We start from the raw sequence: 27,717 nt of genomic DNA on the forward strand, positions 1-27,717 counted from the left end.
ACCTGCGTAGAAGTAGGGGAAGGGGCGTTCTTGAGATTGAAAATTATCCACAGATAAGGAATAAGTTTCCAACTGATTAGGGTCTGACTACCATGGTCCTCAGCAAACCTGAGATTCAGGGCTCTGAAGAGCAACGGCTACATTGAAAGGAGGTTGAAAATGTGCACTGCTCAATCTAACGGGAACACCAAAGATCAGCCAAGAGCTACAATTGGCAATTTCCAGCGCTACCATTAAAGGGTATATCCGGAACTTTACAAAAAAATATAAAATGTACCTAAGCACTAACAGGCAGGTAATTGCCTGCCTGTTGTGTATGACACCATTCTTTCCTGGCACAGAATGGTCACATACCGCTCCTGCCGGGGATTCAGCTGTCTCTGCTGATGCGATGGCGCAGGACTTCCGTCATAATTCTAAAATAGAAAAGGTACAGCCAGCAGCACTCAACCATCAGAATGCAGGTTCAAAAGTCCAATGATCCAATTGGAGAGCAATCCATCATAAGAAAAAACGAACAGCATTCTATTCCGGGTGAAGATGCAAATGCAACGTTTCAACCCATGAGGGTCTTTTTCAAGATATGCTTGACAAAGACCCTTATGGGTTGAAACGTTGCATTTGGCAGAATAAAGATGTCATAAGATACTTTATCTTCACCCGGATGGAATGCTGCTCATTTTTCCATCACAATTCTGTCTGATAGCCAGCTCTCCCAATTAGACAGCGGGGAACCAGCTGTCAATCAGAATGGCGCCGGAAGTCCGCCCCATCAACACAGCGGAGCGGAAAAGAAGCCTCCGTTCTGTAGACGTGATGCTAACAGAGGCTTCTGAATCCCCGGCAGGAGTGGTCTGTGACTGCTCTGTGCCGGGGAAGAACGGCGCCATGCACAACAGGAGGTGAGTTGCAATTACCTGCCTGTTAGTGCTTACATGCATTATTTGTTTTTTGGTGAAGTCCCGAATATACCCTTTAAGAATGAATAGAGCAGTAGTGCACACGCTCGACCATGACTCCATTCAGCCTGGACTCTTCTTTTGGACCGATTAGACCAACAGTGATTGGAAAGTTAGCTCCTTTCCCGTGGATAGGCGATAAGTTTCAAACTTGAAAAATCCTAGCTGTCTGCAGCCACCACTAGAGGGTGCTTAGCAGCTTGGGCAAACGGTGCAGCACCTTTACTTAGCCCCCTGGTAGTGGCATCCGTTTCAACTGTGTTTCCAATATTTGGAGGTGGGTATAGTGAAAAACTATGGTGTGCCCTCCTGCTTCACCAATCACATTCACTCTTCTAGGCGACAGACCACTATAGGCCTTCAACCTACCATATATGCAGGGCGCCAAAATTCTGACATAAGGGGCAGTATGACGGACAAAGAGAAGAGGCTGCTCGATTCAGCATGAGTGCAAGGCACAAAAAGGGAAATTATTGCATAAAGGGTCTTATTAATTATATGAAGTATTAATAGTATTTTGGGAACAAAGGGGAAATATTACTGCTGTAACGAGCATTAGTATACAGTGTGGGGAAAAAAGGGGGCAATAATACTGTGCATGGCACTTTTACCATGAAGGGCACAACTTTAGTCTGTAGCGGAATTTGGAGTAATATTACTGTCTAAGGCATTTTATGTTTGACCTTATTATTTTTGGAACACTCTCTGACACAATTGTGGGTAGCACTATTATTTATTTCCAAGGTGCAACGTTTGGAGGCATTTTGCACAGAAGATGCAGCCACAGTGCATCAACAGACAGAGTGTTATGCCTGGGACTAAGCAGCAATTCCCAGACAGGTAGCGCAACCAAAAACATTTCTGCAACTTGTCTTCCACTATTTTAGAGCTGCAAATTTCCTGTAACATAACAGCCAAATACTAGACAAGTCGCGTACAATACTCAGCTGCATGGGACTGGCATTGAAGTATTTGGCAAATGAGTCTCGTGCAACTTGAAACCAGAGACAGAAAATCAAACACATTTGGAAATATTTGCTTCTCTATGTCACAGTCGCAGGTCGACGCCATAGGAAATCATTTGATGCTTTATCATAATACGACATTACGACATCAGAGAAGTTGGCCAAAGCAGACAATTTTGATCATAATAATCGATCGTCAGCTGCCTGGGTGTAATGAATGATTGACCGTTTCAACCATTTATTATCCTTCAAAAGACCAGCCAGGCATATTGTATTTTTTCTATCATCTTCCTAAAAACTGTAACATAGCATATGTGGTCTGAAAAAATGTAACACAGCCGATGTGGTCTGAAAAAATTTAACATAGCAGATGCGGTCTGAAAAGCTTTTTTTTTCACCACTGATGAACGACCTTTCGCCCACCTTTGTTTTATGTAACATGTACAGATGCCGTAAAGCAGGTGCGGAAAAAAAACGGCCATGGGTCTCCTTCATAAAACTCAACAGCTTGGTCCGGGGATCGCTGTTTATACTCGGAGGGGGAATGCTGGATGCGTAAAATTGGGCCTAAGTCAGGTTCAAGCTTTCACCACCTTTACCCATGCATTATTGCACTTACTATTTTGTAAGGAGATGCTTGAAGGTTTAGAGAAAGTCACACGTGAATGACCTCCATTTCAAAGCCGAAAGCAATGGCATGAAACCCTTACCTCGTCTTCCAGCAAGGTTTTGCTAAATTCTAAGTGATGTCGCTCTAAAATAGACGACCCATGAAGCTTTGCAAGGGGTGCCGCAGATCTAAAGTATAGAAAAAAAAAAGCCAAAAGGTAGATCATGCATTACAAGTTACGACATGCTGAGAATTTAAAGGATATCCCTTATCTTTGAATCCTGAGATCAAGGGGCTGGAACTGTGTCCTGAATGCAGTAGAGGTGTTTATGCCCAGACTATGTTCCATTCATTGACTATGGGACTGTCAAGTACAACGCTCGTCTGTGTCCGGCAGTTTTATGAACTTTGAATGAAGCGAAGGTTGAGCATGCGCAGCTCCATCCGATTCAAGACAGGCTGCAGAGCCCCGTTCCCTGGGTTCCAGAGCCCTAACCTGAGGATCACTGGGGATCCTAGTGGTCAACCCCATACAATCAGAAAGTTATCCCCTAAATTGTTCTTTTGGGGAGAATAACCCTTTAACTCTATTTAAATAAAAGTCATCAAAATCCAGACACTTACTTCAATTGGTACAAATTATTGGTTCCTCTATGGTCGATATCATGGCAGAAAGCAGCAGCTACCATGGCAAAGGCCTCCAGATCAGAATAATATTTCTTGAGTTTACCTGTCTTTTGAAAAGGAATGGACTTTCATTAAAGAGCATCTGTCAGCAAAACACTCTTTGTACACACATTTACACTACGTGTAGAATAATAATCTATTAATATCCTTCCAGAATTTCTTTGTCTTAACCAAAATGGTTGTTGTATTAGTCACACAGCAGTAAGAAGTCACAGGGGATGAGCTATGCCTCCGAACAGTCAAGCAGGTCAGTCCCCCATCTTAGCTGTCTGACGCCCACTGCCTGGTTACATCATAAGTGGCTCAGCGGTATCTGTCACATGTGCCGTTAAGGCAGGTGTATTGGTCGGTGTTTCATCCGTGCACATTGCACGTCCCAAATACTGTTGGATGTGGCCTATTAGGCCACGTTCATATGTTCAGTATTTGGTCAGTATTTGATATCAGTATTTGTAAGCCAAAACCAGGAGTGGAACATTCGGAGAAAAAGTAGAATAGAAACACGTCATCACCAAATAAAAATAAGCCAGTATATAGCAAAGTTTTACCCAAAGCAGAATTTACCTAAAAGCATCATATATGGTTCACAATGAAGATTGTGACCTATATGCAGTGGAGCAGAGTGAGTTGTCAGCCCCCCCGGGACAAGGTAAGTATTTTGCTCCCTTCCATCATTCCAATATTGAAACCTTTATTCCTTAAGCACATATACTGAATTAAAATATATATATACACTCACTGGCCACTTTATTAGGTACACCATGCTAGTAAGGGGTTGGACCCCCTTTTGCCTTCAGAACTGCCTCAATTCTTCGTGGCAGAGATTCAACAAGGTGCTGGAAGCATTCCTCAGAGATTTTGGACCATATTGACATGATGGCATCACACAGTTGGCGCAGATTTGTCGGCTGCACATCCCTGATGCGAATCTCCCGTTCCACCACATCCCAAAGATGCTCTATTGGATTGAGATCTGGTGACTGAGGAGGCCATTTGAGTACAGTGAACTCATTGTCATGTTCAAGAAACCAATCTGAGATGATTCGAGCTTTATGACATGGCGCATTATCCTGCTGAAAGTAGCCATCAGATGTTGGGTACATTGTGGTCATAAAGGGATGGACATGGTCAGCAACAATACTCAGGTAGGCTGTGGCGTTGCAACGATGCTCAATTGGTACCAAGGGGCCCAAAGAGTGCCAAGAAAAAATTCCCCACACCATGACACCACCACCACCAGCCTGAACCGTTGATACAAGGCAGGATGGATCCATGCTTTCATGTTGTTTATGCCAAATTCTGACCCTACCATCCGAATGTCGCAGCAGAAATCGAGACTCATCAGACCAGGCAACGTTTTTCCAATCTTCTACTGTCCAATTTCGATGAGCTTGTGCAAATTGTAGCCTCAGTTTCCTGTTCTTAGCTGAGAGGAGTGGTACCCAGTGTGGTCTTCTGCTGCTGTAGCCCATCTGCCTCAAAGTTCGACGCACTGTACGTTCAGAGATGCTCTTCTGCCTACCTTGGTTGTAACGGGTGGCAATTTGAGTCACTGTTGCCTTTCTATCAGCTCGAACCAGTATGCCCATTCTCCTCTGACCTCTGGCATCAACAAGGCATTTCCGGCCACAGAACTGCCGCTCACTGGATTTTTTTTCTTTTTCGGACCATTCTCTGTAAACCCTAGAGATGGTTGTGCGTGAAAATCCCAGTAGATCAGCAGTTTCTGAAATACTCAGACCAGCCCTTCTGGCACCAACAATCATGCCACGTTCAAAGGCACTCAAATCACCTTTCTTCCCCATACTGATGCTCGGTTTGAACTGCAGGAGATTGTCTTGACCATGTCTACATGCCTAAATGCACTGAGTTGCCGCCATGTGATTGGCTGATTAGAAATTAAGTCTTAACACACAGTTGGACAGGTGTACCTAATAAAGTGGCCAGTGAGTGTATATAAAATTCTTTTTTTTATTACAATTTGTTTTTGTTTATTTATACAGTTATTTTATTACCCTATGCCTAGCAGTGACCCTAGTCCTATTACTAACCATAAATCTAACAGTAGCCCTAATACTAACCCTACTTCTAGTTAGAGGTAGAAAAAGAAACGTAAAGCAGTGCTTAGTAATAAGGGAAGACTATAGTGAATCGTGTGCTATTAAATGTTGGTATGTATCACGTTAACTCATGGGGATTATGGCAACCGTACAACAGTAATAAAGGAAATGTTTTCTTGGTCACTGAGATGACTTTGTCATTGCCTGCTAGGGTCTGTGTAGGCAGTGACAGAGATTACAAAGCTCACATCATTATATAGAGAGAGCCAGGTCAGGCTTTCTATATAATGATGAGCAGCCAATGGCAAACGTGTCTTGACTTCTGTGCTCTGCATGGGTGGGGCTTCCTCTAGGAAGGAGTGGTGCTTTCCAGTTAGCGATATTTTGCCCTTTTATAAACTTTGGTGATTGGGTCTTTCTATTGGTTCCCCCAAAGGAGAAGCCACTGCCTCACTGCCTATACAGCCACAGCTGCCAACCAGACAAATTTCCCAGCAATATGCTGATTTTTCATATACAATCGTGGGAAATTCAGGGCCATCCCAAGTCTCAAAAAGGTGCAAATTTATTCAAATACCACTTTAAAGTGGCCGTATCCAGGTGGGTTTTGGGGCGCTCCCGGGGGAGATTGGGGCCAAGACTTATGCTACCTAAAGTTGGTATGTGTCATGTTCTCTTATGGTGAGTATTGCAGCAATACGAGAGTCATTAGGAAAATTAATTTTAGACCTCATGTAATAGATATTTACAACTCCTGATTATTCCATCGGACGATTGGAACGGCCAACCTTATAACTTATTTGTGCCACTGCGCACAGATATTATCCAATCATTGTGGTCATTGTCAAACTGAAAGGACACACCTATTTGTCAATTTATTTCTAGGTTTACAGGAGGAACAATAGAAATGGCACAAAAGTTGTAAGCATTGTCACTCCAGAACTATTAATATTTGAGGAGTACAAGCAGATACATGGGAGATCTGACAGATCGTCTGACAAATGTATTCATTTATGCAACAGTGTTCAGTGATCTCTTCTCAATAACTGGAACGTTACATACCATGAGCAGGGTAAACATTGTTTGTCCCACGTTAAATCCATGCCGCCAGTTGTGGTACGTTATGTCCCTGTAGCCTTTCCTTACTGTATACATCCATTTTGTTAAGACCTAGATGGAGAAAAAGAAAGATTTATGACATTGTTTTGGCCACTGGTGTTAGTTAATCAGAGGCCAATAATTCATCATAAACTAATTATGGTAGAAAAACAAGAGTGCTTTCCTCTAAAAGCATGGCCTTACCTGGCTACTGTATGGTATGGGAGCTCAGTTCAATGGAAGTAATAGGGCCTGAGCTGCAATATCACACACAACGTGTAGACAATTGTGGTACTGGTTTTGAAAGAAAGCAGTTACGGTATTACGGTAGGTTGTTTTTTTTATTCTGTACAGCCCCATGAACATTTTGCATAGCTTTCATGTTCATTCCCACAAACAGTATAGATATTAAACAGGTACTATTTCACTATCAGATCATCTCAACAAAGCAGTCAGTGTATTTTGGCTGTGTGCATCATTGAGCCTCTTCCATGTTTCACTGTAGCATTAATGAGCCCCCACCATGTTTCACTGAAGGCATTACTGAGCCAATGCCATGCTTCACTGGAGGCATCACTGAGCCCCCATCTTTCACAGTAGGTATCACTGAGACTCCACCATGTTTCACTGGAGGCATCACTGAGCCCCTACCATGCTTTAGTGTAGGAATCACTGAGCCACTGCTATTCTTTACTGTAGACATCACTGAGGTACCACCATGCTTTACTGTAGGCAGTACATTCTTTCCAGCATGTGCATCATTCTTTTTCCTCTAAAGATACTGCTGATACATAGGTCTGAAAAGTTCGAGTTTTGTTTCATTGCTCCACAGAATCGAATCTCCAGAAATTCTGTATTTATATAGTTTTGAGCATATTGAAGCCTACTTTTCTTGTGTTTTTGGGTCAGTGGAGGTGTAAGCCTTGGATTCCGGGCATGGAGTCTACCTTACTGTGCAAACTAAATCCTCAGTGTCTGCTGCCACCAAATCTTGCTGCAGGTCTTTTCTGTCACTCAAGGGTTTTTGACCACCTGCCTCCTCAGGAATCTGGTGGCAGATGATGAAAGCTTCCATTTTCTGCCACGTCCATATTGTATAACCGGTGTTCCTATAATGTTGAACTTGGGCACTCTGCTTCAAACTGTATATTTGGGAACATAAATGACTTTGCTAATTTTTATATCATTTTTCTTTTTGTTCAAGGAAATGATCTCCTATAAGTTTTTGGACCACTTAGTCAAACTAAGAATATTAATGAACTGGAGGCCATTACCCATGACCAATGACCTAAGATACCTCAGGAACTTTGCCAGAAACTGGTGTCTGGAAATGCCTCATATTTGCAGCAGGTCATAACAGCCAAAGTCTCTACTAAGTATTAACCCCTTCCCAACATATTACGTAAAGTTACGTCACATGTTGGGTCCCTGACTTTGATGCGGGCTCGCACGCTAAGCCCGCATCTTTCCTGTCAGATGATGGTTGAATTATTGCCTGTAACAGCCGTGGGTGGAACGAAGCTCTGCCTGCAGCTTTTATGATGTTAAATGTTGCTGTCAATCTCTGACAGCAGCATGTAATTCATGTCTGCACAGGCAGGGGGCGCGTCATTCCACATACCTGTGTCGTGATCACGGGGCGCCAATATGTTTTCATAATAGCCGGGGGTCTGCTGAAGTCCCCTATGCTTGCCATCATGATTGTTCTGTGAAAGCCAACGTTTAGCTGACATTCTTAGGATACTGTGATTTTTGCTGTACATTGCAGTGCTGATGCACTATAGTGCATAGTACAAGCGACAAGTCCCTAAGGGGACTAATAGATTCATCATAAAGTGAAAAAAATGTTTTTAAAAATGTGAAAAAAAATTTTTAAATTACAAACGTTCAAATCACCCCTCTTTTGTCCCGTTAAAAATAAAGCAATTGCAAAAAAGTTAAAACACACATATTTGGCATCGCTGTGTTCATAAAAATCCAATCTACCAAAATATAAAATAAAATTATCCAATTGGTAAACGGTGTAGTGTGAACAAAATCTAAGTGCCAGAAATAGGGGTTTTTTGGGGGGCAGATGCAACATAGCAATAAAATGCCGTAAGAAGCGATCAAAACATTGTATCTACCACAAAATATTTTCAGCAAAATCGTTTGCTCAGGGTGCAAAAAACATAAGCAATCACACAGTCCCACATCCCGGAATCAAAAATTTTACTGGTCTAGGAAAAAGGCGACAAAAGCAATTTTTTTTTTTACAAACGTAAGAAAAAAATAAATTTAAAAAAACTATACATGTTTAGTATCAGCGTAATCGTGCTTACCTGGAGAATTATATTGCCAGGTCAGTTTTACCGTATAGTAAATTAAAAAATAAAAAAAAATTTGTGGAATTGCACTTATTTTGCTATTTCAATGCACTTAGAATTTGTTTTCCGTTCTCCAGTAGACTATGTACTAGAAGCAATGGTCTCACAAGTCCTTATCCGGCTATATTGACAGAAAAATACAAAAAATTATTGCTCTTTGAAGAAGGGGAGACAAAAACAAAAACTGCAAAAAAAAAAGCATCAGAAATCGACATACCAAAAAGGGGGTTCAAGACTCTTGTCGGGAAATTTTGATAATAAACCTATTTTACAAAGGGGGTTGAATAATTTTGAATGCTAATATAGACCAGTGAGATGCACTAATACGCTGCAAGAAACTTTCAGCTATAATTTATAACTGGTGCAGGATAGATTCTCAGTCTATGGTCAGGGTCACACTTGCTAGAAACTCGCACGAGCATCGCGTCTCAATACCCGACGCTGCTGCCGGCACTAGGAACCGAAGTGTGCGGCTGCATGTATGTAGGTACAGCAGGTACGCAGGATGCAGTGACGAGACACGAGATGGATGCAATTTTTGGTGGTGGCTTTTATATATATGGATGCCGACAGGGATATCCTGAGCAACCGAACAAGATAACAACAATTTTCCTAGCAGGGACCAAACACAAAGAAACACGGGTAATGAGAACTTGACTAACCCGGCGAAGGCCGGTCACTATAGGGCCGCGGTATAGCCGACTACGGGTCCTTAGTTACTATGCGTCACTTAGCCGTCCAGACGTCCCACGGCGTGCTGTCCGATGATGCTTCGGAGTCGCAGTCGCTGGGCCCAGCTGCTGAGGATCTGGCGGAGGCTTCGTGCGTTCCTACGCCCAGGTGAGGCGGGGGCACAACAGGCCCTAGGAGCGTCCTTTGGCGGGGTAACCCCCCACGGAGGCAGCAGGATACCACCTGTTAGCGGGAGGATGGAGGCCGCAGCCCCCCGGGCAGGGACGAGCCGCAGTGATGCGGACTGACGGCAGGAAAGGCCGCTGGCACAGGCTGGGGCTGTGCTGGGAGTCCCACAGATGGCGAGGGGCAGGCCCCAGCTGCGGGCTGAAGCGGGGAGGTGGCGGCTGTGGGCAGCAACGGGCAGGCCGCGGGCTGGAGTGAAATGGCAACGGCCGCGGGCAGGAGGCCGCATCCGCGAGTTGGAGTGGAGCAGCAACGGCCGCCGGCGGACAGGCCGCAGCCGCGGACTGGAGTGAAGTGGTGCTCTTTGGTCTGTCTGCTCAGTCCCGTCTCCCAGCGGTCCTCAGCGAGTCTCCCTCCCGTCTCTCCTGCCGCTCTCTTCCTCTATGGTGGCTGCTGGAGGCTCTTGCTATCTGGCGCGCTTGATGTCTCCTGCTCCTCCTTTGCCGATCTGCTGACTCACCCTCGCTAGCGTTGCCCGCCCCTTTTATATTAGCTCCTCCCCCAATCGTTCTTGAAGTCTCTACTGTCCATCCTCTAATTCTGTCCCCCGGAACAGACCCCCTAGGAGCCTTGGTGACGGTCCCCTTGGTTCCGGCCTGGACACGCAGCGGGGGCCCTTCCTCCTACATGTATTTCTATGCATCTGAGCGCTGGCGGCAGTGGCGAGTATTGAGACGTGAGACTCTTGCGAGTTTCTCGCAAGTGTGACCCCGGCCAATGAGTCGAGAAGGTTTTTTGCAGTCATATAGAACATGCTCTGCGGTTGATATTCCAGCTCAGCTCCAATTTACTGATTAGCGCTGAGCCACAACACTAAACACCGCCCATGGCCAAAAGTGACCTTGTTTCAGAGAGAAAGCAATCATATTTTACTAATCTCTAACGTCACTTTTAAGGCTCTGCAGTTCTTCTTCCTTCCATCAGTCCTGGCTTTATCCTTACCTACCAACTGTGGATGTTAAAAGTTTGTTGGATATCTGGATTATAAAACACCTTGTTTGGCCACAAAATGGATATTTTTCTAAACAAATTTTTATTTTTTTTATGCAAAGAATAAAATATTGTTTGCAGTTGTTAAGAATTTCAAGTTTCCTTTATTTCTGGTTGATATATGCCAACTTTCACATTTGACTTTGTCTAATAACATTGGGCAGAAGGCCCACAGGGAAAAGCCACATCTCAGGTCTTGCAGAAAGCTGATTTTTTTTCCATCACAGAGCTGCCGATCCCTGTCCTGAAGCTATTCATTTTAGAATAGATTTTGGCAAATTTTCATCTCCATCATCATTTAGTGAAAATTAAACCAAGAAGCAAAACATAATTAGGAATGGTAATATTGATGTGGAGCCTGTCTTCTGGAAGATCGGCTAAATAAAGGGGCAGTGGTGTTCCAGCGAGAGCCGTGTCACCTTCATTATTTGCTGTGGCACAGTGCTATACATTTTGTTATGGCTGTGTCTGGTGTTAGTTCAGAGTAGCTCAATCCCATTCAAATGAAATGTGCCCCCTTCATCCAGCTGAACAAAGAGGGTGATCAGATATTGATGACCTATCTTAAAAAGGATCAGTTTCATTAAAAGAGATTGCTTCATCTACAGTAAACAGTACCTGTCCTCATGCCTTATTGGTCAGGACCCTCCTTTATTAGCTTTGAAGCCCCTAGTTCATCATTTCTGGCTGCGGCACAGAAAATGTCTAAACAGCTTTTATTGATCACTTGGGGGTTCTCATTTTTATATACGAGTTCAAAAGAGTCGATTGTCTGTAGTTTGTGAAGCCAGAAAAATAAGTTACCTTCATGGGACGACTCCTTCAAGTCTTAGAGTCAGCCATAAAGGAGATATCTGTCAGTTGATTGCTTGCATGGATTACAGAAATCTCTTTTGCCCTCTCCATAAAATTTAGGAAGCTTGTGTGGCGCCCCCAGGAGTATGGTCGCCACAGTGGCATTACCTTCCTTGGAAGCAATGAAAGGGTCTCTCTGTCAGTCAATCACAACATACACATCACAGTTCTCATTCCAGGCCAGCAGAGGGAGCTCTGAACCAAAACTGGGGAAAGAGCTACTCTCTGGGGGCCAGGAAGGGGAAATTAGGAGTTCGTGTGAGGAGGCCAACGTTTGTGGACGTGGAGGAGAGGAGCTGGAAGATTGAGCAGAGTTGAGTGCTCACTTCTAGCTATAGCGCATGATCTGGATCCCGGTCTCCAAGGTTGTATAGATACTGATGTTCCTGCAGCAGAAACCGGAGGAATAGGAAGCTGTAAATGCTCTGTTCCCATATAAGACTCGGAGGCACAACAGCAACGGGTGAGCCAGAAGAAGAAGAAGGCTACAGCTGTCTGCCATACGAGGGAGTTCTAAATGAGAACAAGCAAGTGGAACTTCAGTGTAACACAGTACTGCAAGTACCTAAGATAAGCGCTAGAGAGGAGACTACACAACCCATCTGATAGAGAGATTCCTAAGTTGCTTCCAGGCCGGCCAGCCTCTGTTCCATCTGTAATCTGTAATTCTGGACTGCATTTACCAAGCAAAGTAAAGGTAAAAGAAACTGCACCCTATTGTGTCCTTGCCTTCTTCCTGCAAACTCTCCAGCACTGCTACATCTCTGTGCCAGACACTACACCCTCTTCCTCAACACCTATACTCTTCATCTACTCTGCCCTGGGATTGCAGCCCTGCCTGTGGAGGGCTACAACATCATTGCTGCACCACACCATCTGTCCCAGAGGATCTGTTTGCAGCGTCGGCTTAACCCCTTTATTGCCAAGCACCACAGGTGGCGTCATGTATCATCCACTCATAAACTTTAACCAGCCACGCTTTAACCCCTTTTTACATGGACGCCCAGGGCCACGGACCGAGTCACTGCTACTGTGACACTTCCCTCTGAGATACCGGCCTGGTACCGAGTACCTCACTGCCCCGGCGGATGATCCACTTGGCTGAGTGTTCGTGAATATTTCAGTAGAAAGAGGTAGACAAGCTGTTGACATTAGCATTGATATTTATTTTTATGAGAAAATATTTAATATAACCTAAATTTCATTGATTTGAAAGCATTCTCTTTTTATTTTTAGGAGTCCAGCGGGAGGTCTTACACTCAAAGACTGAATAGGACCGTCCACTGGACTTCTAAGAATAAAAATAGTAAGAATTCAAATTAATAAAATCTAAGCTTTGCCATATAATTTCCAACAAATCTATGTATCAACCCAGTCAGCTTATTTCATTCTATATAATATTTCTGACAGCTCAAACTACAGACATGTTCATCTTGGCAAGTTCTCTTTAAAGTCTACCTTATCTACACATGCTGTGAAGCCGAATTCAGTTGTCCACTGTGGAGAACTGGACTGGTATGGTATGTTTTTCAATGAAATTACTGGTGAGGAATCCAAGAAAATGTTCATGATCATTGTGTTAGAGTAATCTAGAGAAATGTAAAGTTATGCACTTGGGCATTAACAATATGTGGGCATTATAAACTGCTCAAAAAATAAAGGGAACACTTAAACAACACAATGTAACTGCAAATCAATGAGACTTCTGTAAACTCAACCTATCCAGTTATGAGGCAACACTGATTGTGACTCAATTTCTCTTGCTGTTGTGCAAAAGGAACATGTTGTGAATTCACTTTCTGGTCTACCTCTGGTTGCTGGCGAGGGTGGTGGAGCTGGTTGTATTGACAGAGGAGTCGTGAGTTCTCTTTCCGGGCTCCCTCTTGTGGTTGCAGGAGGTAATGAAGCTCATCTAATTAGCAGAGACCTGCCACCTGATATTGAGGACGACGATTGGACATCTGGAGTCTCTGACTGGATTTAAGACAGCCGACTCCCTCTATCCCTGCTGGTGATTTTTCCTGCCTCCTGAGGTCTTAGTTTCCAGTTCACTCCCTGCATTCCCAAGATAAGTGTTCTTTGCTATTGTTCACATTTGATTTGGTTTTGTCTATTCAGTTTTGTGTGGTCAGCCAGCCCCGCCTGGGGCTGTGCTGAATTTCCATTCTTATGTTACTGTTTGTGCCAGTTTGCTTTTTGTCCCTTTTTAGATTGGCCTCTTTTTGCTCTGTTTTCAGAATATGCCAGAGTGCTGATATAGTGGGTAAAGTCTAGTGACTTCAGGGCTTTTTTTGCTATCATAAGTGTTGGACATTTTTGCAGGGTTTTTTGGCGTGATTGCAGACAGAGTCTTTCCTTTCCTGTACTTTCTAGTTAGTGTGGGCCCCATCATTTGCTCAGCCTATTTTCCTACCTGTGTTTGTGGTTTCATCTTGTCTCACCGACAATATATGTTTGGGGGGCTATCTATTCCTTTGGGGGTCTGCTCTGGGGCAGTTTAGTTTTCCCCTTTTCTTGCTTTAGGCTTATTTAGTCCTCCGGCTGTGTCGAGGTGTCTAGAATCATCGTAGGTACGCTCCACGGCTACTGCTAGTTGTGTGGATAGGATCAGGGGTCTGCAATCCGCTTAGTTACCAACCTCTCTGGTTTTCTGTGGCTTAGCTTGGTCTTGTTTTCCTCCTCGGTGACCCAATCATAGCAGAATCACCAGCCTAAACCGCAGATTCTAGGCTACTCAAAAACAGGAAAGAATTGTAAAAAAAAAGTGTCAGAATTTATTTTTTTTTTAATCTATTTTTTTCCCCTTTTTCTCTGGGGCCATGGGAGGATTTCTTTTCTAATGGAGATTAAGCAATTGTCTAATCGTGTGGAGCAGCTCGCTGCTGAAGTGCAGGGAGTTCTCTGGGGATCGGTCTAAATTTTTGAATTTTAAGAATAATTGTAAATTATTTCTTGCCTTGAAGCCTAACTCATCGGGGAGCTCTGTGCAGCAGGTAAAATTGTCATCTCCTTGCTGCGCGGCGATCCCCCGGATTGGGCTTTTTCTCTGAAACCTGAAAATCCTATTCTGACTAATGTGGACGCATTTTTTCAAGCCTTGGGGTTGCTGTATGATGAACCTAATGCTATTGATCAAGCTGAGAAAACCCTATTGGCATTGAACCCGGGTCAGGATTCTGCAGAGTTATACTGTCAAAAATTCTGAAAGTGGGTGGTCCTTACTACATGGAATGATGGTGCCTTGGCAGCTCTCTTTTCGGAAGGGTTTATCATAAACCGTAAAATATGTTATGGTGGGATTTCCTGTTCCCTCTGGTCTTGATGATTCTATGTCATTAGTCATTCAATTTGATGGGCGTTTACGTGAACGTAAAACTACACGAGAGGCGTTGCCGCCTTTTGAACAAACGTCTGAACCCATGCAATGTGATAAGGTTTTGTCTAGGGCGCAATGTCAGGAGTTTAGAAGGCGTAATAAGCTGTGTTTTTTCTGTGGAGACTCCTCTCATGCTATTTCTGTCTGCCCTAAACAAGAGAAACGTTTTGCACACACATTTGCTGTGGGCAGTGTACAACCTTAGTTCCTTTTGGCAATTACTCTGATCTGCTCCTTATCCACATTTTCCGCTAAGGCTTTTGTAGATTCAGGAGCAGCTTTGAATCTGATGGATTTGGACTTTGCTAAACGTTGTGGTTTTCCCATGATACCTCTGCGGAGGCCTATTCCTTTGAGGGGTATTGATGCTACTCCTCTGGCAGAGACTAAACCACAGTTTTGGACCCAGGTGATAATGCGGGTCGCCCCTGAACACCAAGAAAATTGTACATTTTTGGTGCTGCACAATTTGTATGATACTATTGTTCTGGGTTTTCCCTGGTTACAAACTCATAATCCAGTTTTGGATTGGAAATCTGTGTCTGTGGTGAGTTGGTTGTCAGTGTGTTCTTAGTGACACTCCTGTTTTCTCAACCTCTCCTCAGTCTCATGATATTCCTGATTATTTGGCTGATTTTTCTGATGTATTTAGTGAGAGTAAGTCTGCATCCCTGCCTCCTCATAGGAGTTATGACTGTGCAATTGAGTTGATGCCCGGGTGTAAATTTCCCAAGGGTCGGCTTTTCAACTTATCCGGACCTGAACATCATACTATGCGATCTTATATCAAGGAGTCGTTGGAGAAGGGTCATATTAGACCATCCTCTTCACCCTTAGGTGCTGGGTTTTCTTTTGTGACCAAGAAAGATGGTTCATTAAGGCCTTGTATTGACTATCGTTCCCTCAACAAAATTACGCTTAAATATCAGTACCTGTTACCCCTGATTTCTGATTTATTTTCCAGAGTTAAAAGTGCCTGCTGTTTTACCAAGCTTGACCTCAGGGGGGCGTATAATCTTATTCGCATCAAGCACGGGGATGAATGGAAGACGGCGTTTAATACTCTGGAGGGACATTTTGAGTACCTGGTGATGCCTTTTGGGCTCACTAATGCCCCTTCTGTCTTCCAATCCTTTATGAATGATATTTTCCGGGACTTTGTGGATAAGTTTTTGTTCATCTATCTGGATGATATTTTGATCTTTTCCAGTGATTGAGATTCTCATGTGGAACATGTCCGAACTGTGTTACGGATTTTGAGGGAAAATTCCCTGTATGTTATGGGATGGAAATGCCTCTTTGGTGTACAGAGGATTTCATTTTTGGGATTTATTTTGTCTCCATCGGCTATTGAAATGGACCCGGCCAAGGTACAGGCCATTTATGATTGGGTTCAGCCCACTTCTTTGAAGGCTCTCCAGAAGCTTCTGGGTTTTGCTAATTTTTATCGTAAATTTATAGGTAATTTTTCTGGTATTGTCAAACCACTGACTGATCTGACCGAGAAGGGTGCTGATGTGCTGAATTGGTCTCCAGAGGCTGTCTCGGCATTTCAGGAGCTTAAGCGGAGATTCACTTCTGCTCCGGTTCTACGGCAACCTGATGTCTCACTTCCATTTCAGGTGGAGGTAGATGCTTCTGAGATTGGTGCAGGAGCTGTTTGGTTCCAAAAAGATCCTGTGACTTCTAAAATGAATCCCTGTGCCTTCTTTTCTCGAAAATTCTCCCCATCTGAACGTAACTATGACGTGGGGAATCGGGAATTGTTGGCCATGAAATGGGCATTTAAAGAGTGGAGACATTGCTTGGAGGGAGCTAGACATCAAATTGTGGTCCTCACCGACCACAAGAATTTGATTTATCTTGAATCGGCCAAACGCTTGAATCCTAGACAGGCTAGGTGGGCCTTGTTTTTCACGCGTTTTAATTTTGTGGTCTCTTTTCTTCTGGGCACTAAGAATGTTAAGGCAGACGCCCTTTCTAGGAGTTTCTTTGCTGAGTCTCTTATTGTGACCGAGCCTACTACCATCCTAGGTGAGGGGGTAGTTCTTTCTGCTATCTCGCCCGATTTGAGACACGCCCTGGAGGAATTTCAAGAGGACAAACCTGAGCATTGTCCTATGGGAAAATTGTATGTTCCTGACCAGTGGAGGAAGAGAGTGATGTCTGAAGTTCATTGCTCCGCATTGACTGGTCATCCAGGTATTTTTGGTACCAGAGATTTGGTGAGTCGGTCTTTTTGGTGGCCTGCCTTATCTTGTGATGTCAGGAATTTTGTGCAGTCCTGTGGGACTTGTTCTCGGTCTAAGCCCTGTTCTCGTTCTAGTGGGTTGCTGATGCCCCTGACGGTGCACAAGAGGCCATGGACCCATATCTCAATGGATTTTATTTCTGATCTTCTTGTCTCTCAGAGAATGACTGACTGTTATCTGGGTGATTTGTGATAAATTTTCTAAGATGGTCCATCTTGTACCACTCCCAAAGTTGCCATCTTCTTCAGAGTTGGTGCCCTTGTTTTTACAACAGGTGGTTCGGTTGCATGGGATTCCTGAGAACATTGTGTCGGACAGAGGAGTCCAGTTTGTTTCCAGATTCTGGAAAGCTTTTTGTTCCAATCTGGGAATTCAGTTATCTTTCTCCTCTGCGTTTCATCCTCAGACCAATGGGCAGACTGAGAGAACAAACCAGACTTTGGAGTCCTATTTGAGATGTTTTATATCTGCTGATCAAGATGACTGGGTATCATTTTTGCCCTTGGCCGAATTCACGCTAAACAATAGAGCTAGTTCCGCCACTTTGATGTCGCCTCGATTTTCTTCAGGGCAAGTGGAATCTTCAGCCTGCCAAGGAGTGGAGCGAATGCTGCAGATTTGGGACCAAGTGGTGGATAAGTTGTTTTTCTCTCAGGAAAAGGCCCAGCGGTTTTCCAACCGGCATAGGACCATTGGTCCTTGGTTTAAAGTGGGTGATATGGTTCGGTTGTCGTCAAAGAAAATTTCTATGAAGGTGGTGTCTCCAAAGTTCAAGCCAAGATTTATTGGACCTTATAAGATTTTGCAGATTCTTAATCCTGTTTCTTTTCGATTGGCTCTTCCAGTTACGTTTAAGATCCATAACGTGTTTCATAAATCTCTGTTGAAGAGGTTTGTTGAGCCAGTAGTTCCTATGGCGGCACCTCCTGACCCTGTATTGGTTAAAGGCAATGTGGAATATGAGGTAGAGAAAATATTGTATTCTCGTTTGGCTAAACGGAGACTCCAGTACTTGGTCAAATGGAAGGGTTATGGCCAGGAGGATAATTCTTGGGTCTCTGCTTCTGACATTCATGCCGATAGATTGGTTTGTGCTTTTCACCGGGTCCATCCTGATCGGCCTGGTGGCTTGGATGAGGGTTCGGTGACCCCTCCTCAAGGGGGGGTACTGTTGTGAATTCACTTTCTGGTCTACCTCTGGTTGCTGGCGAGGGTGGTGGAGCTGGTTGTATTGACAGAGGAGTCGTGAGTTCTCTTTCCGGGCTCTTTCTGGTGGTTGCAGAAGGTAATGAAGCTGATCTAATTAGCAGAGACCTGCCAACTGATAATGAGGATGACAATTGGACATCTGGAGTCTCTGACTGGATTTAAGACAGCCGACTCCCTCTTTCCCTGCTTGTGATTTTTCCTGCCTCCTGAGGTCTTAGTTTCCAGTTCAGTCCCTGCATTCTCAATATAAGTGTTCTTTGCTATTGTTTACATTTGATTTGGTTTTGTCTATTCAGTTTTGTGTGGTCAGCCAGCCCCGGCTAGGGCAGTGCTGAATTTCCATTCTTATGTTACTGTTTGTGCCAGTTTGCTTTTTGTCCCTTTTTAGATTGGCCTCTTTTTGCTCTGTTTTCAGAATATGTCAGAGTACTGATATAGTGGGTGAAGTCTAGTGACTTCAGGGTTTTTTTTGCTATCAGAAGTGTTGGACATTTTTGCAGGGTTTTTGGCGTGATTGCAGACAGAGTCTTTCCTTTCCTGTCCTTTCTAGTTAGTGTGGACCCCATCGTTTGCTCAGCCTATTTTCCTACCTGTGTTTGTGTTTTCATCTTGTCTCACCGACAATATATGTTTGGGGGCTACCTATTCATTTGGGGTCTGCTCTGGGGCAATTTAGTTTTCCCCTTTTCTTGCTTTAGGCTTATTTAGTCCTCCGGCTGTGTCGAGGCATCTAGAATCATCGTAGGTACGCTCCACGGCTACTGCTAGTTGTGTGGATAGGATCAGGGGTCAGCAATCCGCTTAGTTACCAACCTCTCTGGTTTTCTGTGGCTTAGCTTGGTCTTGTTTTCCTCCTCGGTGACCCAATCATAACAGGAACAGACAACAGGTAGAGATGATAGGCAATTAGCAAGAAAACTCCTAAGAAGGAGTGGTTCTGCAGGGGGTGACCACAGACCATTTCTCTGTTCTCATCCTTTTTGGCTGTTGCTTTAGTCACTTTTGCATTTTGTCATTGCTCTCACCCCTTGATGTATAGTAGCATGAGGCGGTGTCTACTGTACTACCCACAGAAGTTGCTCAGTTAGTGCAGCTCATTCATTGTGGCAGTAGCTGTGTCTGTCAGCACAGTGTCAAGAGCTTGGAGCATATACCAGGAGACAGGCCAGTACACCAGGAGATATGGAGGGAGCCGTAGAAGGGCAACAACCCAGCAGCAAGACTGCTACCTTCTCCTTTGTGCAAGAAGGAACAGAAGGAGCAGTGCGAGCCCTGCAAAATGACCTCCAGCAGACCACTAATATCCATGTGTCTGCTCAAATTGTCAGAAACAGAGTCCTTGAAGGTGATTTGATGACCCAACGTCCACAAGTGGGTGTTTTGCTTACAGTCCAACACCGTACAGGGCGATTGGCGTTTGCCAGAGAACACCAAGACAGATTCGATATTGGCACCCTGTGCTCTTCACAGATGAACAGGTTTGGCAGTGGGTCAGTAATGGAGTCGGGATGCATTTCTTTGGAGGGTCGCACAGCCCTCCATGTGCTAGCCAGACGTACCCTGGCTGCCATTAGGTATTGCAATGATATCCTGAGACCCATTGTGAAACCATATGCAGGTGCAGTGGGCCCTGGATTCCTTCTGGTGCATGACAATGTTAGGACTCATGAGACTGAAGTGTGTCAGCAGATCTTGCCTGATGAAGGCATTGATGCTATCGACTGGACTGCCTATTACCCTGACCAATCAATCACATTTTGAACATCATGTCTCGTTCCATCCACCACAGACTGTCCAGGAGTTGATTAATACTTAATCCAGGTTTAGGAGGAGAACCCTCAGGAGAACATCCACCACCTCATCAGGGGCATGCCCAGGTGTTGTAGGGAGGCACGTGGAGGCCACACACACTACTGAGCATCATTTCCTTGTCTTTAATCATTTCCACTGAATTTGGATCAGCCTGTAATTTGATTTTCCACTTTGATTTTGATTATCATTCCAAATCCAGACCTCCATGGAATATTGATTTTGATTTACTGTATATTGATTATTTGTACATTTTATTGTTCTCAACGCATTCCACTATGTAATAAAGATTTGAAACTAGAATATTTAATTCAGTGATATCTAGGATGTGATATTTTAGTGTTCCCTTTATTTTTTGAGCAGTGTATGTTCTAGGAGGAATAGAATCATAGAATGTTAGAGTTGGATGGGACCTCCACGATCATCGTGTCCAACCCCCTACTCAGTGAAGCGCAGGATTCACTAAACCATCTCAGACAGATGTCTGTCCAAGCCTGTTTGAAGACTTCCATTGAAGTAGAACTCACCACCTCTCGTTGCAGCCTGTTCTACTCATTGATCACTCTCACTGTCAATAAGTTTTTTCTAATATCTAATATCTGTATCTCCTCCCTTTCAGTTTCAATCCATTGCTTCTCGTGTTTCCATGTAGAAATGAAAATAAGGAAAGTCACTGGTAGAGAAGGATCTGGATGTACTTGTTGATCACAGACTAAATAACAGCATGCAATGTCAATCAGTGGCTGCTGAGGCCTGCAGGAAATTGTAATATATTAAATAAGTATGGCCTTATGGGACAGAGACGTAATACTACAACTATTGTGACCTAGTTAGTGTGACCTCATCTGGAATATGCAGGTCATAGAAAAGATGCTCTGGAGCTAGAAAAGGTACAAAGAACCGCAACAAAATGGATAAGGGGCAAGGATGATCTTGGTTACGAGGAAAGATTCAAAGAATAAAAATTATTTAGAGTAACCTCACAGAAATATTTATGTAAATGTGTAAAGTAGTGACAAGCGAGCATGCTCAAATAAGGTATTATTTGAGCATGCTCAAGTGCTAATACAGCATCTCCAGCGTGGTCGAATACTATGTTCGAGTCCCTGCAACTGCATGACTCCCGTCTGTTCAACAGCCACAACACATGCATGGATAGCCTGTTTAATAGGCAATCCATGCATATGCTGTGGCTGTCGAACAGACGGGAGTCATGCAGCTGTGGCGACCCGAACATAGTATTGGAGCACCGGCACGCCGAAGATGCTCTATTAGCACTCGAGCATGCTCGGATAATACCTTGTCAGAGCACGTTTGCTCTTCACTAGTGTAAATTTTTTTCTGAATTTTGAGTTCAGCGGATTGACAGTCGGGATTAGGAGGGAGAGATTAATATTAGTATACTCATGTTTAAGGTTTCATATAAACAATGCAAATAAAATAGCTATACAATAAGGAAATCACTATGTAAGTCAGGCCATTTACCTCTGCCGGCACCTTAAATTTTTCAACAGCATTTAGTTCTACAAACAGCCGAATGCCGCTCTTGATGAGATCGTGCTCGGACACTGGCAGGTCACTAAAGCGGAATTCGTAAAGTTCCAGCGCCGCCGGGTCTGGCAGCTCTTCTTTCTGTTCAAAAGAAGGTAAACACTTGTGAGCAGATGGATCCTATTAGTCGGGTCGAAGACTTTCCTTAACTTATGGATTTGTTTTCAAAAGGCGTGTCTATGCTTTTATAGGCCATTTTATAGAACAGCACATAAAATGTCTACATAGGCATTAAAGTAATATACTGTGGAGATGACGCAGAATATTTGTGTTGTATTTACATCAATAGGAGCTGAGCTGTAGTACCTGAGAACGGCCACTACACAGTGTATGGAGCTGTGGTTTTCCAGTTTCAAGGGGCTGTGACCTGCCAACATGTTGATCGGCGGGGCTTTTGACTGTTGGATCTCCTCCTATCTGCCATCCATTACCTATCCTAAGGATATGTCATTAATATCATAGCCTTGGAAGACCCATTCAATATTGATAGTTTAATACTTAATATTTTCTACTTTGATATCACTTTAAAGTGAATCTATTAACATTTAAAGGGGTTATCCTCTTTGGATTAGTACTTTTTTGTGGGATGGTTCATCAATATTAGATTAAGGTGTTCGATGGCTGCATCTTCTAGGGAAATCTAAGAACAAGCGCAATATTTCTTTGCATCACCACCAAAGGAAAAATTAAACTTTACACAATTTCCATGAAAACGCTAATGGACCTTATGTGTAACATTTAAATTTGTGTGGGCTTATCCTTGTAATGTCTTTTTCCTCTGGCTAAAAAATGACAGTATTAAAGGGAGTGCTCTATCTATTGAAAGGGTTGCCTATGACTTTAATATTGCTTGCCTAGCCATAAATCAGCTGGGGTTCAACACCAGGCATCCCCACCAATCAGTTGTTAGCATATTCTGAGCCGGGTGTAAGTACACAGAGCCATATCACCACAGCTCCATACACCATGTAGTGGCCATTCTCAAGTACTGCAGCTTAGCTCCAGTGGAGCAGCATGGTTGCAGATTTTCCTACATTTCCTTGACTTATCTAATTGGAAGACCTTGATTTTTTTTCTTATCTTTTTCTTGTACTTATGTTTCATAACTTGAACTGATAATTGTATACAATCTACATTTATGTCCCTCCAAGAATCTTACCAATATCTTCACCAAGTCCTTCTGCTCACAGTCGTCTACATTCTTATTTAACTTTTCTTTCGATTTCTAAAATAGAAACATTGCTTTGGTTAGACCTCATATTTTAGTCTTGATCTTAAGTAGAGAACAGCCTTGAAGACCTTTACCAGAATGCTCTGGAGTTCTCTAGGCGTGCACTTCATCTGGTTCATCAACATCTCCTGGGCAATGTCCTTTCTGTTTTCAAGCTTATTCATTTTGTCATAAGTATCAGTGTTCAGAACTGACCATCCTAGAAACTGGGTCAGGGTCTGGAATAGGAAAGATGTGGTCAGTGCTATGACACAAGACAAATATGTCAGACAGTCCCAAGTGTTTCCTAGACAGTAGAAACTTATTTAAATCGTATGTTGGCCAGTCAAGAATTTACAGTTCTTCTTTCTGATGGACTTGTACATTCTGATATGAAATTGTACAATGTCTCCCGAGTTGTGTTGTCACTAGATATAAATAAGCATTACATGATGGTCGTATATCAATCACTGGGTCCTCAGTAGGGTTTCAGCCAGGGCCACCATCAAAACATTTTGGTCTCATCTGGGCAGGTGTCTAGTATGCAGTAAATAACCAGAACAATATGCTAAGGTCCTAAACATCTATCAATTTACACCAGAATTCTGACGTAAAACTGTATGAGATGTCATAAAAATGTTCTCCAAAGTCGTAATTTTATGATTCCTGGCGTTTTTTTACGCTAGTCCTGGCATGCTTCTCTCACTTAGCCAGAGGCATCCGAGCATGGACATTTCTTGCGGTGGCTCATGGTAGCGGAAAGGTGCATCACATTCATTAAAAAGTGCACACCTCTTAATGAAGTCGATGCATCTCATTCCAGCATACCTTTAATCAATAGTGGTACAGATTGTAGTTTGGCCTCATGAAAAAGTGTGACTTCGAAAAGCATCAACTAATAAACCGCATTTCCTCATTTCACATCTCCTGCTGATCTTTGACCCTCAGATTTTAACCCACTCATCTCTAGCCTCACCATTTTCTTCACATGGTGGGTTTGCTGTAGCCTTTTTGATACTTATACAGGGGTTGTGAATTCACAACCTCCCAGGTGAGCATAACTGCTTTTGACTCCCTGTTTCCTGTTTCAACTTCTTTCAGACCCTATTGCACCTGTTGTCTTTCCTTTTTTTCTTGCTTGACAGCAAGAAGCTTGTAAGAGCTGCTCTCTTCGCCTAGGAAATCGTCCATCGCTGATAAACTGCAGAGGTCGTTGTTAACGGAGACAACGAGCAGTACACAATAGAATTGAAAATATCTTAGCCCTTGGGAACATGGAGGATTTTTAGTAAGAGGTAAGTTGCAAAATTTCTTATTTTTCCAAACACTTTGCCATTTTACCGATTTTTGATGATTAGACAACCATCTAGATACATATTAAATACATATGGTCCACTGTGACCGCTACAACTTACTCTCCTTCCTTCCCCTGTGATTCACCACTTTTCTTGTTGATAAATATATACATTCAGTGGCAGACTGGGGTACCAGGGGTCAAACAGTTCTCTTCGCCTCTTTCTGTTTCTCCATACTTAGTGTAGCCCACACAGATGCACAATGCAAAGATTGAGTCAACTTCTCCCCTTTTTATCTGGGTTCAGGTGTGATTTTCTTATTGATCACAACTGTTACTTGCCACAGGTGAATTTGAAGCTTGAAACAAAGTTGTTAACCCACAATTTTGGAAAGGTGTCAACAATTTTGTCCAGCCCATTTCTGGGGTTTTGCATGAAATGATGTCCAATTTGTCTTTTTTTTCCTCTGTTTTTTTTTTGTTGTGTTGTTCCAGTAAACAGAAAGGAAATAAACGTGTATAACAAAACATATATATGTATGTTTGTATGTGTATATATATATATATATATATATATATACTTTTGCTGTTGAATATTCACACAGTTAAGTCCTTACTTCAGTGATTTGCTCGTCATACTCATCAAATGGTCTCCCATCCTTCCTGTTGTAGAAAGTCGCTACACCCACAATCTCTTCCTTTTTGTTCACAATGGGCAGGGACAGGACATTTTTAATAGTCCATCCGCTCTCATCCACCTCCCCTTTCTAGAAAGACAAAGTTAAATCATCCTTTTATTGTTCCAGCAGTAGAAATATGATAGATCTCTACAGAAAGAATAGACTCTGATAGAATAATGCATGTGATTACATCTATAAGATTACTTACCCTCTAAACCTGCATCGGAATAATGGTAAAATATAATTTTGTACAATTAATCAGAATTGGAATAAATTCTTGAAAAATAATTGAATGTAAATGATTGATTTTCTCACCTGAAATGTGAAGTATTCATCGGCGGCTGCATTCATCATGTTGCAAATCTGACTCATGGAAAAATAACATCAAGTAAGTGATCACATTCATGACTCCTATGCATTTATTATTTACAAAGGGTCTGCATCTAATTTATTTTTAATTTAAAATCCTGTGTCCCCCAACAGCCACCATTTATTATATACAGCATTATTATTGAGGCCAATGTATGCAATGATATCCTTAGCTCCATCTAGTGGTGGCTGCAGGCAGTTCTAGCTTTATTGAGACATTATCCCACTTATCCCACAGGAGACAGTTGGATTTCAGGTATATTAGGAAGTTACACATTATTTATATGCATATAATAGAGAAACTTACAAATCCATTTTCAGCAACATAGGTGGGCAGCCCACTCACGAGCGACCAGTGATCTTCAGGGGGAGTGCTTTAATGACAAAACATAACAGAAATTAATATAGAGTGATGACAGGGTCCCACAATTACAGTGGTTATGGTACAAAGGGTTAATGTCTTACGGGATGACTTTGATTTCTTCTTTCCCGTGCAAAATATAATCAATTATCTTGTAAAAATTAACTTCCTGAGCAAAAAAAAAAGAAAAGCACCAGTTCAGTTTTGCCCATGACAATTACTCAAGAAGACAACAAGAGAAAACAACAGGTTAGACGCCGTGGTGTCTAAAGTAGGGGTCAGCAAATCTGCGGGATTCCTGCTGTTCTCACAGCCTCCAGTTGTTAGGCAGCTGCCAGGGAATGCTGGGAGTGGTGGAGTCACACCACCTGGATAGCTGTAGGTTGTTGACCGCTGGTCAGGAGCTACACGTGATGCATTGTGGTTTTCTACATCCACAATGAACGGCTGCATAATGAAAAGATTTGTATTTCCCTTACCCTATGAAGGTTCCTACTGAATGATAACAATCAATCTTGAAAAGAATATTACTACTTTGAAGAGAATAAAGAAAACTTTTGGGAGACTTTGTATACGTTGTAGGGCCTTTAATCCTGAGCATATCGGTGGGGTCCAAGTCTTGAAGCTGCCACTCAACAGACATCTTATAAGTGCGCAGTTCAGGAGAACGGAACGCACAGTTCCTCCCTGATTGCATGCACACAGTAGGGTACAGCTAGAGGCTTTCTATAGAATCTGTACTCCACTGTGAGTGGGTTTAGGAAGGAACTCTCTCCTATCTCCTGAACTGTGCTCTTCAAAGAGGTCTTTTGAGAGATCAGTGGGATTCTCACAATCCAAATTCTATCCATTTGCTTAAAAGGAAAGGCACTAAAACACATTAAAATATCCCCTAAAAGTTGACTTACTCTTTAATGCATTATATGGTAAAATCACAGCAACCATTTAACTGCTGAGTTATCCCTCACACGCTTCAATGACAACAAGGGACCCCAAAAATACACATCGTTGATAAAGGAGTCATCAATTAAGTAGTCTCTGGATACTCAAAAGAAATTATGTCAATCTGTTTGGGTTCTTAAAGTCAGCATGTAGACTATGATCTAATTTATTATGGACCGGTGTGGCGCTGATTCTGGAAGAAAGCAACCATGTTTTTTTTTTAATCCTGTGCAGAGAATTTAATTTTTGCAATTTTTCTCACTTTGGTTTGCTGGACTTCTACCGTGGTGCACTTCCAATGTTAAATGTTTTCTGCGTACCTTTAAAAACTTAGAGTTTCAAACGGGGCCTCAGTTGCAATACTCAACGGGGGGTTCACATTTTCAACATTTATGGCATATCTGTATCTCACCACAATGTATCTCACCTCTAGATCCATCACCTGTGGAAATACCACAAATGTGAATTTCCCTTTTAACTACAGCCATAGTCCAGGTACACTTGTGAGCCTTAGCCATAGATAGCCTCACCTCTCTCGATCTTCAGTTATCTACTCTTGTCACATCACCTGGCTTAGGCACTGACTGGATGACGAGTTCATGCCAACACAAGATGCTGATCCCCTGAACAGGAATAAGACCTATTATGTCCACAGCGGATAAGTCCCACTTTGCTGTACCCTCAAATTTAAGACAAACTAAGGTACAATGTTGGTCCAGAGATTACTCTTGGTGGCTCATCTGTGTTACTGATGTTCTACCAGATGACCCTGCAGGTCCCCTCCCACTCTAACATTCTATGATCCTATAGAAGTATTCTACATGAGGAGAGAGTTTATATTATACACCAACTGCCCTTATAGCGAAAATAAAAATATATGTGTATTATTCAATATGCAGCATAGAGCAAAGGCCTTACAAACCCTTCCATCAGGGGTCTTTGGACCTTTATAAGGTGGTACTTCTCCTAGTAGGATTGGCCATTGTTCGTAGAACTCCTAGATAAAAGAAAAGATGAAAAGTCAATGAAAATAAATATCCTAAATATACTGTACATGATCTACTCTGTTTTTTCTTTAAGTACTCTGCACAGTGATGTTCCTTTTCAACTCGAAATTTTACCACACTCGATATCCAGACACTTTCTGCAGTATAGT

The 27,717-nt window shown here is 42.9% G+C and overlaps 1 protein-coding gene across 3 annotated transcripts in view; it reads right to left on the reverse strand.

The window, feature by feature from the left end:
• PDE6C (phosphodiesterase 6C) overlaps window positions 1-27,717 on the reverse strand; it is a 119,560-nt gene that overhangs the window by 49,291 nt on the left and 42,552 nt on the right. For all 3 annotated transcript variants that reach the window (XM_073555832.1, XM_073555833.1, XM_073555834.1), the window contains 11 exons: window positions 27,484-27,558; window positions 25,724-25,788; window positions 25,566-25,632; window positions 25,205-25,252; window positions 24,827-24,976; window positions 23,011-23,154; window positions 22,865-22,930; window positions 21,640-21,786; window positions 6,344-6,451; window positions 3,159-3,268; window positions 2,635-2,722 (listed from right to left, as the gene is read on the reverse strand). In XM_073555832.1, the coding sequence (XP_073411933.1) occupies window positions 2,635-2,722; window positions 3,159-3,268; window positions 6,344-6,451; window positions 21,640-21,786; window positions 22,865-22,930; window positions 23,011-23,154; window positions 24,827-24,976; window positions 25,205-25,252; window positions 25,566-25,632; window positions 25,724-25,788; window positions 27,484-27,558 (1,068 nt within the window). The remainder of the gene's footprint in view (window positions 1-2,634; window positions 2,723-3,158; window positions 3,269-6,343; window positions 6,452-21,639; window positions 21,787-22,864; window positions 22,931-23,010; window positions 23,155-24,826; window positions 24,977-25,204; window positions 25,253-25,565; window positions 25,633-25,723; window positions 25,789-27,483; window positions 27,559-27,717) is intronic.

Source organism: Dendrobates tinctorius, unplaced genomic scaffold, assembly GCF_039654945.1.
Source record: "Dendrobates tinctorius isolate UK_male_01 unplaced genomic scaffold, ASM3965494v1 ptg000230l, whole genome shotgun sequence".
NCBI classification, from domain to species: Eukaryota; Metazoa; Chordata; class Amphibia; order Anura; family Dendrobatidae; genus Dendrobates; species Dendrobates tinctorius.